Source organism: Erigeron canadensis, chromosome 1 (assembly GCF_010389155.1).
Source record: "Erigeron canadensis isolate Cc75 chromosome 1, C_canadensis_v1, whole genome shotgun sequence".
Taxonomy (NCBI): domain Eukaryota; kingdom Viridiplantae; phylum Streptophyta; class Magnoliopsida; order Asterales; family Asteraceae; genus Erigeron; species Erigeron canadensis.
The window spans coordinates 40669394-40684527 of NC_057761.1; the positions used below are offsets into that span (position 1 = coordinate 40669394).

At 36.1% G+C, this 15134-nt stretch overlaps 3 protein-coding genes across 3 annotated transcripts; 2 read left to right on the plus strand and 1 right to left on the minus strand.

Annotated features, from left to right (window-relative positions):
• Positions 1 to 429: 429 nt before the first annotated feature.
• On the minus strand, positions 430 to 2264 carry LOC122584695 (berberine bridge enzyme-like 21). The gene has a single exon (XM_043756742.1). It carries the CDS (start codon positions 2217 to 2219, stop codon positions 573 to 575), a length of 1647 nt encoding a protein of 548 aa, XP_043612677.1. The 5' UTR covers positions 2220 to 2264; the 3' UTR covers positions 430 to 572.
• A 5430-nt stretch (positions 2265 to 7694) lies between these two features.
• Positions 7695 to 9440, plus strand: LOC122592382 (berberine bridge enzyme-like 21). The gene has a single exon (XM_043764598.1). The coding sequence runs from the start codon at positions 7695 to 7697 to the stop codon at positions 9423 to 9425; it is 1731 nt and encodes a 576-aa protein (XP_043620533.1). The 3' UTR covers positions 9426 to 9440.
• Positions 9441 to 11025: 1585 nt separating this feature from the next.
• Positions 11026 to 14149, plus strand: LOC122592393 (sulfhydryl oxidase 2-like). The gene is made up of 12 exons (XM_043764610.1): positions 11026 to 11258; positions 11387 to 11411; positions 11502 to 11594; positions 11687 to 11868; positions 11969 to 12041; positions 12117 to 12185; positions 12276 to 12349; positions 12436 to 12592; positions 12701 to 12741; positions 12834 to 12980; positions 13582 to 14034; positions 14128 to 14149. Exons 1-12 carry the CDS (start codon positions 11026 to 11028, stop codon positions 14147 to 14149), a joined length of 1569 nt encoding a protein of 522 aa, XP_043620545.1.
• The last annotated feature ends 985 nt before the right edge of the window (positions 14150 to 15134 follow it).

Here is a 15134-nt window from a genome sequence, read left to right on the forward strand (position 1 = left end):
TGAGGAAAAAAAAATCAAAAAGAAAATACGAAATTGTTTTGGCACAACATTTGTGCCGACTTTGTCGTCCCCAAAACTTTTTTTTGACCTTTTTAGTAAAAGCGATGAATTTTTTGTCGTTTAGCGGGCTTTTGGGGACGACTTTCCCGAAAACCTTCGTCGCGAAAAGCTAACTTTATTGTGGTGAAGGTTTAGGAATCCTTTTTTGTATACGTTTGGGTTTGAGCTATACGTACCTATTAGACAAGGTTTAAAGTTGTTTTTCCCCAATGTTTACCAAGGAGATGAACCAATTTGAGCATTAACAAAGATTACATGATCGATTCAGTCAAACTTCTTGCCTATTACTTCAATATTATTGGTGTCTATATGAGAAAAAACTTTTGTGGGTTTTTTCGTATAGCTGCAGGAGATCATCAGTTCGTAATGTTGAGCACATCAAACTTTTGTATACTTAAAACAATAATATGGTACATAAAATATAGTTTTGAACATGAAATAATATATACGAGTATTAGTTAGTAGTAAATAAATACCACAGACAAAATTAAGCATACTTCGTCGTCATCTTCCTAGGTGGACTTTCCTTTGCATTTTGTATGAAGAATAGGTATACTTTGTTCATTCCTGAAAAAATTATCAGGATCAACAACAGTTTTCACCTTCACCAATCTCTCAAAGTTACTCATGAAATACTTCTCCCCGTAAACTTTTCCGGAATTGTAACCACTCTTGCCGGTTCCCTTCATGACACCGATATCCAAGTCTCTATAGTTCAAGAATGAACCTCTTGGATTCTTCGATACATAGTTTGTCATGAAGCTATACAAAACCTTACTTTGATTCGTGTAATTTTTCTCTAGTTTTGGATCATCATCGTTCCAGTTCACCGAGTACTGGATCTTGAACAAGTTTCCAGCTCGGTGAGGGAATGGAGTTGCATCCACTGCAACTTCATTCATTCTCCCACCATAGGGATTAAAAACAAAACCAGCTTTACCCAATTCAGACAACTTGTCGAATATGGACTTCAACCCAGATTTGGATATCGGGGTCTGCACATAGTCTGACTTACGCTTTAAGAAGTTAACTTTGTCAGAGTGGCGGTCTAGGAGGATCTTGGGGACAGTTGCGTTGTAATCCAAGTTTGCCCAATAAAGCACGGATTGAATCCAACTTACTTCAATGCAATCTTCTTTTCTTAAACCTAATTCCGGGAAGCTTTTGTTCATTAAAGTAACTAATCTTCGGGAATCACCTAGGAAATGTGCTATAAATGAGGCCCGGACAGTCTTTGTGTTGTTCAAGGTCATTGGTTGTAATAGAACTCGGATAAACAAATCATTGTCGATTGCAGGAACAACCGATTGCCATTTATACACAAGCTCTAATGCATTTTCATCCATGGTTTTCATTACCCGAAAAATAGTATTAACTTTAGGAACCGGGACTAGTTTTACTGTGTAGGATAATATAACACCAAAACTAGCACCACCTCCCCCGCGTATAGCCCAAAAAAGATCCTCGCCCATTGACTTCCTATCTAAGATATTGCCTTTCACGTCAACAATTTGGGCATCAATTACGTGATCAACTGATAACCCGTATTTTCTAAGCATGGTGCCATAACCACCACCGCTTAGATGTCCACCAACCCCGACAGTGGGACCCACTCCGGCTGGAAACCCATGAACGTTGCTCTTCTCCCAAATTCGGTAATATAATTCACCCAACTGAGCTCCAGCTTGGACAAAAGCGGTTTCATTGGCGATGTTAACATCAACCTTTTGGAAATGAAACATGTCAAGCACAATGAACTTCTTTTCGGATGAAAGATACGAGATTCCTTCATAATCATGCCCACCGCTACGAATTTTTATTTGGACACTAAGTTTCTTAGCACAGAGAACGGTTGCTTGAACATGGGATGCCTTGGTTGGGGTAATGATTATTGCGGGTTTAGGGGTGGAGGTGGTGTTTAAACGACGGTTTTTTATGTAAGCTTGTAGGACGGTGGTGTAGGCGGACGAGTTAGCAGTGGGACTATACACAATTGGAGAAAAGTTTCGGTCATGTTGAGGTGACAGTGCCGGAAGGCATTTGAGGAAAGATTCATAGATTGAATTTGGATTAGAATTAGCTTCACACAAAAATAAAAACAAATTTAGGAACAATGCAAGTGTAACGAGAGTATATGAACGCATGATTTCTTTGCTCATTACACGAGTACTATAAAAGAAAGGTGATGGCCATGTTATTTATGGTAGTTAGTAGCTGAAACAATATCTCTATGATATAGTGTAATAGTTATATATATATTGTTTTTGTTTGTACATGGTATCAATTTTAAGAAAAGAGAAGAAAAACTAGCTTTGTTTTCTTTTAATATCTATGCTAACATAAGTTAAGAAATAAGGATACAAATATATACAACGTGACAAAATGGTTAAGCTAAAGTTCAAATAGCTATCCAAGTTAAACTCGGTCAATGGGTTCAAATGGCGCCACACGGTGCGCACTGAGCTTGGGTGTGCCGGCGACCCCCCACTATTGGCTCAAATAAGTGGGTCTACTTTCATTCGGCAAATAGTACTCTTTTCATAGTTGACTTACTATCTTATCTCAAATAAAAGTTTTTTTTTTTTTTTGTATAGAACTCAACTACAAGATTTATTAGTGGATTATGGCATCATAGTTTTCCATTTAAGATTTTTAATGCTATAACAAAATAAGAAAAAGTAGTACGTATGAATTTCGAACATTTTATAGGGGATATGAATCTACTTAACGGTACTGGCTCAAAGGAAGTGCACACTGAGAGTTGCTAGAGTTCACCTCCGAATTCTCATTAATCAAATCCACCCTGGCATCTCGGACAATCCTATATATCTCTACTACATTATAAAACATATATTCCTTTCATTTTTTTAACTTGACACAAGTGAAAACCCAAAACCTCCTATCATTTATTCATAATACCTTTAGAATAAATCTCAACCACTCATTTTTTTCTCTTCTTAAAATCTCAACCACTCATTTTTCTCTCTCCTCCATAAATTTCTCTAATTCATTCAAAATCTTTTATCTCAAAAACCGTAAATTGATAAATTATATGGGTGTTCTCAAAATTTCATGCTCTTTCATTAGAGATGTCATTCGATATACCTTTCGATGAATTTTTAAATCCAAGGGTGGAGCCCGTATGGCTAAGGCATGTGGCTATCACACCCTATGACATATCACAACCTATGACATATGATAACCTATGACCTATCACCCTACCATCTTACTGTCGCAACGCACGGGTACTTACTCTCGTAATTAAATAATGGAACAAAACGAACCATGATCTTTTGGAGAGTTAGTCTTATTAGACTGTGATGGACGATGTGTAAAACTACCAAAAATGTAGTAATAAATATGTAGTCGACGGCGTTTTCTGTCATCTGAATTCTAGTTATAAATCCATAAGGTAATTAATTAAGGTTAAGAGTATAAGACAACCAAAAATCTATTGATTTTTTTATAAAACTTTTCACAAGTCACTTATCGTAATTCGTATGCTATCATGTTCTCATGTCTACTGTATTTTTCTTAAAATGCAAAGTTTAACACCTGACAGGAGGTATAATACGCTCGGACAATGTTGGAGTTCTGGTTTAAACGTGACAGTGTTCTAGCTATAGTCCGGATGTGTAACTCCTGTATCAAATTCCAAATTCTATATACATAAATTGACATGAATTTATATATAAACCTCCTATCTTGAACATGTAGTTTTCTCTAGTTTTTGATCATCATAATTCCAATTGACGATGCACTCAATTTTTAACCCAATGCGCGTTGAGTTGGAAGTTCCCAACTAATTAAGGAAATGAAGTTGCATTTGCTGCAACTTCATTCAACAAGTGTCAGCAGTTGGATTAATAGCCGCCAATGGGCCCCCCTTCATGTATCCTCCTCTTTCTCTCACCTCGGCATTCTTCCCTGAATATCAATCACCGATATATCCACTTCACCGAACCCTTGCGGCGGTACGTGTTACTGGGTCCGGTAACTCGGCGCCGAGCACTGGCCAAGCCCCACGAGCTCCCTCTTCCCCTAAGGGTTGAAAATAAGTATATTATAAGTACGTCATGTTATAAGGACCATGGACTTGTTTATACGCATATATCTTTAGAGACTTTAAAACAAATGCTATTGCTAGTTAAAAGGGTTAACTAGTAGAATGAAGGTACTTTTAATTATCATTCAAATAATATTTGCTAGTTTTTTGTTATATACGAGTGATATGAAGAAACTGTTTAGCTCTGGGATTAGTGTGCATTAAAATGTAAGCAACTTTATATGAATTGTCATAGTATGTATTGAATTTCAATTATATGCATTATATGTAATAAAATTTCAAATCTTGTTTATTGTATATACCTGCGTATATGTGACAACCATATATGCTACTATTTGTAACTTTTTATTGGTTGGTCGATACATACAATGCACAAGATTTGAGAGTTCATTACATATAATGTTGGTAATCCACGAGCAAATACACAATCGACAATAATATACACACAATGTATACTTTGATTATGAATATGCAAGTATGATTACAAGGTTTGTTTTGTACGGTTGTCCATATATATAGATATGGACCGACACAACCCAATAGACACACCCTATCGACATACCGTTTCACTAATTGATTATTTAACTTCCTAACTTTGACACTTATACATAATACACCCTTAAACTTTATAATATACACCTATATTTAGTTTAACTTCAACACTCCCCCTTAAGCTAAATATAGTTTAAGTGAGGTCTTCATCCTTTCTTGATTCAACTTTCCATCACAGCAGTGTTGGTTCGTCATCCTCTTGGATCAAATTTGCCTCATGCTCCTTTTCCCACTTTGAACATTCATTGCTGAAATGCCCAAGTTCATTGCATTTGAAACACCTTATGTTGCTCTTGTCCCGTTGTGCTCGACCATCGCCTTTACTTCTCCCGGACCACCGGCCTCATCCTCGACCACGTCTAAAGTCTTTCTAATTTGAGTTTCCACAATCGCAATGCTCACACTTATGGTGTTTGCCCTTCTCCTTAACGTCTTCCTTCATACATAGAAGTTTACTAGCCATGTCTTCCTCCTTAATTTGCCTCTTTGTACGTTCTTTGAAAGCCTTTAGTCTCCCCACCGCTTCTTGGAAGATCATTTTATCCAAATCTGCAAATTGTTCAATTGCCGTCACTATTTGAATAAACCTTTCTGGCACCGAACTTGGAAGTTTGCGAATTTGTCTCTTTTCATCCAAAGTATGCCCTAGACTGCTCGCTTGTGAAACAATCTCACTAATCTTTCCCGCATAGACATCGAGTGGTTCATTTGCACCCATCCTTAAAGATTCAAAGTCTGACTCGATTGTCTAAACACGTGCTTCCTTAACCCTTTCAGTTCCTACGTGTCGAACCTTTAATGCTTCCCAAATATCTTTTGCCGAAGTAAGGCTTGTAATTTGCAAAACCATATTTTATGGAATTGCTTGGTATAACATTGCAATTGCCATGTTGTTCTTCTTTTCATCAACTTTAGCGCCCTCGGTTGGTTCAACTGCTTCCCATAGTCCATGGACATTAAAAATTGCTTTAATTTTTACTGCCCAAATAGTGTAATTCGTTGAATTGAGAATCGGGCATTGGAGAGCCATTGATGTTCCACTGTCCTACATAAGTTCGTTGTTGTTTTTCTTGGATCCGTCACCCACCATTTTCTTATTTTTCTTTCCTAGTTTCTTTGATTTCTTGGTGTTTGATCAAACCTGCCTCGCTGTTGAAAGTCAAATCCGCCTCGCTGTTGAAAGTCAAATCCGCCTCGCAAATAATTGTCACTTTCGCCTTTTGCTAATGACAACTATGTCCGCTTCTCTGCTCTTGACAATCAAACCCGCTTCCCTGCTGTTGATCTAGATCGATCCCCGCAATTTTCCGTTGTTGATAATCAAAACCCGCTACCCCGCTATTGATTATCAATCCCGCTAATCCGCTAATGATCTTAGTAACCGTCTTTGTCTAAGAATCAAATTTTCCCTTTTCTTGTATTTTTCATTTTTCTAAAATATACCCACTTGACAGAAAAACTATACAACAATTTGATTCCTTTTACTTATTAATGTTTTTAACTAATTTTTTTTTATCTTTTAGTATTTTTATCACATGATAAAAATCTTTGCCAAAGAAAAGAAAAACCAAATTGTTAAAAGTTTCGACTTTTCTTCTTGAATAAAAAATTCAAAGTGTTTACTTCCTATATTATTGCAATTCCAAACACAAAAGTAAAGGAAAAGGGCACGTATCTGTTGTCGTCTTCTTCCCCCTGTTCTCTGACTTTGCAACGCAACAACAATAAAGCAATCAAATCGAAACCCTTGATTTGTTTCCAATTACAGACAGCCTAATCGATCTCTTCAACCAAATCGCAACACTCTGTTTTTGTGTTCTTTAAAATCGAAAGAACAACCTGAAAAACGCTCTGTGTCTCGCCTTCCGATCGATAACCGCTTCTGTCTCTGTTTCAATACAAGGATCAAAACGGTGATCTTCTGATAGATTTTCTCTTTCCCCGAATCGATAACCGCTCTGATACCACTGTTGGTAATCTATGAGCAAATACACAATCGACAATAATATACACACACTGTATACTTTGATTATGAATATGCAAGTATGATTACAAGGTTTGTTTTGTACGGCTGTCCATATATATAGATATGGACCGACACAACCCAATAGACACACCCTATCGACATACCGTTTCACTAAACGGTTATTTAACTTCCTAACTTTGACACTTATACATAATACACCCTTAAACTTTATAATATACACCTATATTTAGTTTAAATTCAACATATAATGTACATGATTAAAATTTGATACACATTATGATAATTCGTGTTAAGTTGTTTGCTATCTGAAATACTAATCCCCGCTTTTTATTAGATTTATGATGCTTGACAAGTGCGAATGAAATTAGCAGCAGTGGTTCTACTAAAGATCTCACTTATATAAAATTGACATCTAAACCTTATACCTAAATTATTAAAAAATGGAGGGTAATGCAAATAACCAGCACTAATATTTACCAAACGTTTTACCAAACCTTTTTTGATGACCAGTAAATCAATCAATCAGCTCATCAAATAGCAACAAGCAACCAGGTCTTTTTTAGGCACTTTATTGTTTCTGTGGACGTAAATTGATGAGCAGGAAATTGTCTTTATATATGAAAACAAAAAGTGAAAAACACATATAATTCATACAGATTATTATTAGTGCTATAAATAAATTATAAACGCAAAAATGTGATTTCTTCTGTTAGTGTCAACTGTACGTCAAGATGCATGTATACGTAAAATTACGAATGAAATGTACCGAGTTTAGTAAGATTGTTAATGAACAATAAAATCAATAAAAGTACATGGAAATAAATATATATAAATAAAAAATAAAATGAGTTGTGATTTTGGCTTAGGAAATACTCCGTATAAGAAATTAAGAAAGAATGTGGTGAAGTGGTAAGATGACAATTTTACCCGTGACCTTTCTTCAAATATACTCACCAGTGGCGACTATATATATTTTAGCTGCTACGTAAATGCGTTATAGCCATCATTTTCTTCTAAGACATTATCATCATGTCTTTTATATCTTCCATTACGTTTTTATCACTAGTTCTATTCATTTGTGCTTGTTTTTCTAATACAAATGGGGCCGGGCCTCCTACTCGGAAGAGTCCAGCAGGACCTGTACCCTCGACTCCAAAGAAACCAGGGCCTCCTGGACCCTTTGTCCCTCCCAAGGGACCAGGATCGTCAGATCCTAATGCGATCTATAAATCCTTCCTAGAATGTCTCCCAACAAAATCACCCCAACCCGACCCCTCATTTTCCTCCATTGTTTATAGTTCGACCACCAACTCGTCTGCATACACTAAAATACTACAAGATCGCATAAGAAACCTTCGTTACAACGCCCCCTCAACACCCAAACCCGTCATCATTGTGACTCCAACCAAAGAAACCCACGTGCAAGTGACAGTTGTATGTGCCAAGCAACTCGGTATCCAAATAAAGATTCGTAGCGGTGGACATGATTATGAAGCAGTCTCCTACTCCTCATCCGAAAAAACATTTGTCATGCTCGACATGTTCAATTTGCACAAAGTTGAAGTTAATGTCGCCGCTGAAACTGCTGTTGTCCAGGTTGGAGCTCAGTTAGGTGAGCTATATTACCGAATTTGGGAAAAGAGCAAGGTGCATGGGTTCCCCGCTGGAGCATGTCCGACAGTCGGTGCTGGTGGACATATAAGCGCAGGTGGTTATGGCAACATGATCCGAAAATATGGTTTAACAGTTGATCACGTAATAGATGCCAAAATTGTCAATGTTAATGGTACACTTCTCGAACGAAAAACAATGGGTGAAGATCTTTTTTGGGCCATTCGTGGTGGTGGTGGTAGTAGTTTTGGTGTCATAATATCCTTCACCGTGAAACTAGTTCCAGTACCAAAAGTCACTACTGTTTTTCGGGTAGAGAAAACAATGGACCAAAATGCGATAGACACACTTGTTAAATGGCAGTCAGTAATGCCTACAATCGACCCTGATTTATTCATAAGAGTTCTGTTGCAACCCATTTCTCAAAATAATAAAAAAACAGTCAGGACAACATTTATGGCCCTTTTCCTTGGTGATTCCGCAAGGTTACTAGGACTAATGAGCAAAACACTTCCCGAGTTGGGTTTAAAAAAAGAAGATTGTATGGAAGTTAGTTGGATTCAATCCACACTATACTGGGCCAACCAAGATTACAATAAAACGAAGCCAGAGTTCCTTCTTGATCCCCATAGTAGCGTCATTAAGCTCTTGAAACGAAAGTCTGATTATGTCCAAACAGCGATACCTAAACAAGGTTTGACTGCTATGTTCAATAAATTGATGGAACTCGATAAAGTTGGGCTTGTATTCAACTCATATGGTGGGAAGATGAGTGAAGTTCCCGCAAATGCAACTCCATTTCCTCATCGTGCAGGGAATTTGTTTAAGATGCAATATTCGTTGAATTGGGAGGAAAAAGATCCAAAAGTAACTGAGAGTTATTTAAGCCAAGGGAAGGCTATGTATGAGTTCATGACTACCTATGTATCCAAGAATCCAAGAAGTGCATTCTTGGCTTATAGGGATCTAGATATCGGTGTAAATTCTGGCGACGGATTTAACTCTGGGAAGGTTTACGGAGAGAAGTATTTTAAGGGAAACTTTGAGAGATTAGTGAAGGTAAAAACTGCTGTTGATCCTGATAATTTCTTTAGGAATGAACAAAGCATCCCAGCTCAAGGCAAAAAGACCAAAGGCAAGCCCATTTAAAGACTACAGGGGTGTTTGATTTGAATATTGATATCACTATATATGGTAATTGGTTTTCCAAACCCACTACGCCATCTATGATCAAAAAATGACTACACGTACATATGATCATTTATACAAAAACAAAAATAATGCATCCTTTCATGATTTTTTCACCTGAATTATTTTCAAGCATATTCCCATATATACATGCACATATACGCCAGTATGAATAATGTATGATCATATCTGTGTTTGATCAAAGTATATATTATTGCTCAATAGTGTTCATAACTAGCTAGAATATCGAGTGTGTAACTGTAATCAGCGTTAAAAGTTCTGCCTAGAATTCATATTTTTCTGAATATGTGATTCTTTAGTGAAATGATTATGGTTCGAATACATACCCATTCTAAAGTTTATATGATTTTTTTATGCGTTTTCCATGCTTCCGTGTTCCGTGGCGAGGTTATAAGTGTTTCAACATGATGAAATTGTTTTACATCAGGCTTCAATATTATGATAATATAAGTAGCATGGTAAGGGAAACACTGAAGTAACACGGTTCTTGAAATACATAGACATTCAAAAAATAAAGTAACTCCCAATGCCGTCTTCCACGGGTTTTGGGTCCCAATACCGTCTTCGACGGTGTATGGGGGAGGTTGATATGTAGACAGCCTTACCCCTACCAAAGATAGAGAGACTGCTTCCAGTTCTACCATAGGTAGAAAAGGACCTCCAGCCTTACTGGGCATGAGGATCGAACCCATGACCTCTGTTTCCAGAAGTATGAGCTCCAACCACTTACTTACATAGACATTCAACAAAACAAAAAAAAAAAACGGAAATGTTGATGACTACTGGGCCGATGAAGGCAACTTATGTTGGGCTCAAACAAATATTTTAGTTAAAGTCCAAAGTTGTGTAGGCCCGCGTAACAACTCTGATTGACATTAAAAGTGAAAATGTTAAATTGACCCATTGGTCAAGCCCAACACAAATTTGACCGACCGGTTATAGAGCAAGTTAGTCGATTTTTACTGTTTACCTTTAATTAACTAAAAATTAGTTATGGTTTGGATTCTAGCCTAAACACACCGTGACCTACCTAAAATCTTAACCAACATAACTTTTATACGATAATGCCTTAAACTTCCTTATCATCTTCTTCCATCTTATAATTAGCTAGAAACCTAAGAATTATACTAGTATTAAATTATCAAACAATTTGCTAACTATCATTACAATGGCCGAGGTATCGGATCGCAAGATTTTTTAGGTTCCACATTACTTAAATAACATCTAAAAAATACAAAAAAACTATTCTTAAAGGATTTAATGTAATTGGCTACCACTAACCCACATGCTTAACTGCATAAGATTTGTTTGTTAACTAGTGTTCGGCCCGAACAGTTCGGGTACCACTTTATTTTTCTTTTTTTACATTAATTGCTAGTTTCATTCAGCAAATCAGTTAATGGTAGAAATTCATTTATAATAATTACTTTTACCTATTTCCTAAAAGGAGAATTGATCAAAAAAACCCAAATCATAAAAATCAAAATTCATAATATGCACATCAGCCGGTGATTGTATATCCATCCCCTCATTTCATTCAATGTTTAACCTATTGCTAAAATTATTATTACTATTTACGGCGCTGTTAATTCTTTCATCATCAGCTTTACCCACGGTAGAATTGAATCGTCAGATACTTCGTGCGATAAACCACCGCCGGGGGAGCAGGGACAAATCGTCGAATTTTGTTATTGATTTAAACGCCACTAATTTCGATTCTGTTCTTAAAGAAACACCCGCTTCTTATGTTATTGTTGAGTTCTACGCTCACTGGTAACACATTACATACATACATACATTATTATTTTTTCATATAATTGAAAAAATAATTATGAAAGCCTTGTTAAGCAACCATTTTTATTTTTTTTTGCAATTAGTTACAATTATTATTATTTTGGCAGGTGCCCGGCGTGCAATAATTTTAAGGTTTGCCTATTTGAATTATGTAAATGTCATCAAAAGGTTGATATATGCCTATTGTATTTCTTGTCATGATAACTTTAACCTTGCATGCAGCCGCACTATGAAAAAGTCGCAAAACTTTTTAATGGAGCCGATGCGGTTCATCCTGGAGTTTTATTAATGACAAGAGTTCACTGTGCCAATAAGGTACCTAGATTTCATCTTTCATTGTGGTTGTTATATATTATGTCTTAGCAAGTGATCAACTTACTACTCTTGCTACATGTTTGCCAGCACAGATAAATACTAAGCTTTGTATTAAGTTCTCTATATCTCATTACCCGATGCTCTTATGGGGCCCACCTTCTAAGTTCGTTGGTGGTCATTGGAATGGAAAGAAAGAAAAAAGCGAAATCTATCCTATCGAAGATTCGAGAACTGCTGAACACTTGTTGGCATGGATTAATACAAAATTGGAAAGGTAATACTGTATGAATTGAAGGGAATTAAGAACTTTTATTTATAATTGAGTGTTGGTTGTATCCATGTTATGTGACTACATGTTTTGTTTTTCTCTTTAGCTCGTACGGTTTTGAAGATGTGAAATTTGAAAACGATAAGCTTCTTCAGTCAAATGTCTCGGACACTGGACAGGTTAACATTCATGAATGCCAGTTCTTAAAACATAAAGCTTGGCCGGCTAGTGACTAACTCTTGAAATTGGATTAGATTGCACGTGCTATATATGACGTTGAAGAAGCCACAAGTGTTGCATTTGACATCATTCTGCAACACAAGGTTACCATCTTTTAGTCTTTTACTAATTATGTTTGTTGAATTTCTCATCTGCAATTAATTTTTAAAGTTTTACATACAACCATTCGATAGATGATAACTTTGGATACTCGGGCCACATTCATAAGGTTCTTGCAAGTTATGGTGGCTTATCACCCTTCCAGGAGGTTGGTACCCTACGTTTCCTCATTCGGGTTTGTTCTTTAAAGTTGCTACTGTTGTTTTATTGTTGCAACTGAATATATCATGTCAGGTGCCGAAAGGGAAGTGCTGAAATACTTGTGAATTTTGATGAATTGTACCCTTCAAAAGTGTTGTCAATGGACAAAGATGAACCAACTAATAGCACTGGACTTGGTGCTCTGCATACCTATCCGATTTGTGGAACACAAGTTCCTCGTGGATATTGGGTAAAATGATAATAAAGTGTATAAAGTTGTGTAGTTAAAATAATAATGTAATAGGGTATGATGTACTAAGATATGTTCTAAGTTATTGTTCCTGGTCTTGAAATGTAGATGTTTTGTCATGGCAGCAAGAACAATACTAGGGGATTCAGGTAGACCATCTATAATACTTTTGGCGTTATTTATTTTGGTTTGCTTGAAATTGTTTGGAAAAGGATGTTAACAATAGTTTGTGAGTTTGCAGTTGCGGGTTATGGGTTCTATTACATTCACTCTCGGTAAGAGTGGATGATGGAGAGAGCTGGCACGCATTTACAGCTGCGTGTGATTTTATCCACAACTTTTTCATCTGTGAAGAGTGTCGTCAACATTTCTATGACATGTGCATGAGGTAACGGAAACTAGTAATTAGCCCTCTTGTATCATTTTTTATTTCCTAGTTCATATTATCAAACATTTGATGTCTATTAATACTAATACAAAATAGGAGACCACAGTTTTAATTTGTACACAAGTATGATTATCAAATAACGCATGGTAAAACCACACAGAAAAAGGACTTTGTTGTACAAAAAACACAACTTTGTTGCGTAAAAATAACATTCCTTTTAAAATTGTACGAATTTAAAGAAAGTAAGCAACATGTGTTCTGATTTCTGTTTGGTAACTTTGATTTGAAACAATGACCGTTCTTTGCCATTTTCAGGTTGATATGTTAAACCACATCAGCCTAAAAGTCACCAGGTTCTATATTGGCTAACACTTAGCATGCCAAGTCATCTGTTGTAAACCATAACCTGGTGGATTATGTTAAATATAGAAAAAAGTTCGAAAAAGATTTCTTAAATCTCACTAAATGAAATCTTAATGGTTTTTTCTTATTTAAAGAGAAGTTGGTTTCTTTTAATGTCAGGCATCATAAAATATGTGCAGATCCTTATTAATTCTTTTATGTATTCATCTTCTTACACCAAAATCATTTGCTGCTGCAGTGTTTCTTCTCCATTCAACACTACGCGTGACTTTGCCCTCTGGCTATGGACCACGCACAACAAAGTCAATGAGAGACTAATGAAGACTGAAGCATCTCTTGGAACCGGTGATCCCAAATTTCCAAAAGTGATATGGCCTCCAAAACTGCTCTGTCCTTCTTGTTATGCTACCACCAAAAATCAAACGGAAACTAATGTTATCGTTTGGGATTATAATGAGGTGTTCAAGTTTTTAATCAGTTATTATGGGAACATGCTCGTGTCCCGCTACAAGGATAAAGATACGGAGATCAAAAGCAATGTTGATCAAAAAAGCAACATGGGTTCAGAAGATTTGGTTGCGCCAAGTAGTGCACTTGTGGTGCCAGTTGGCGCTGCAATGGCGATTGCAGTGGCTAGCTGTTTGTTTGGAGCGTTGGCGTATGTTTGGCGGTCACAACAAAAGAACCAGAAGTATTTTTACAAACCCCACTTTTTAAAGAGCATTTAATTATTCAAAAATTGGATGGAGAGATCAGGTCTAAATTCTTCCGAAAAAAATTTCAGGCCAAAGAGAAGCTGGAGCTGAGACGTGAACTTTGATTATGGCATGGCTATCTGATTAAGTCTCGGAAATGAGTGATTTTTTTGGAGTTGGAATTGAAAACCAGATGATAGATCCTGCCTTTCTATCAGTATGGCATGTTTTTGAGTTCTTTCTCCCTACTCCAATTAAAGAGTTTGTTTTGACCCTCATATAGGATACATATATGGTATGTACAGACTTGTTCTTTGCGTTTGTAGTTTTGAGAATGAGATGTGATCATGTGAAAGAGTGGCAACTAATTACTACTAGTCTTTACAAATATGGATACCGATTTGGACCAAAGTACATCTTACTTAAGATCATCGAACTTGGGTGATTAGGTATTCTTACCTTTAACTATTAAAATTGTAGTATAGTACGAGTATCACATATTTGTTTAACAAAGTATTCACTTACTTATAATATGATCACCAAACTATTTAATTAACATTCAAAAATCAAAGATTTTAAGTTAACATATTATTTTACCTAATACAGTAACTTTTCAATAAGTAATTTGTTTTAAGTACTGATGTAATTTATAATACAAAAATTTATATTGTAGTTCACTAAGTTTTATTTGTATAGTAATTCATTTTCTGAATTCCCTACTAAAAAAGTTTCAAATATATGATCAACATTGATAAAAAAAAAAAAAAAAAGTAAATTACACTTTTCGTCCCTGAAGTTGGCACGTTTTTCACTTTTGATCTTTAACCTTTAAAAATTTTGACCCTAAAGTTGGCCAATTTTTTCAATAATCGTCCTTTAGCCTTACGACGTTAAAAAATGGTCGTTAACGTACGCACATGCTAGACACGTGAGGGCACTAATATCATTTCACCTTACACCGAGGGACGAAAATTGAAAAAATAGCTACTTGAAGGACGAAAAGTGAAAAAATAGCTACTTGAAGGACGAAAAGTGAAAAAATAGCTACTTGAGGGACAAAAAATGAAAATCATACAAATAAATTTATTCTTGCATT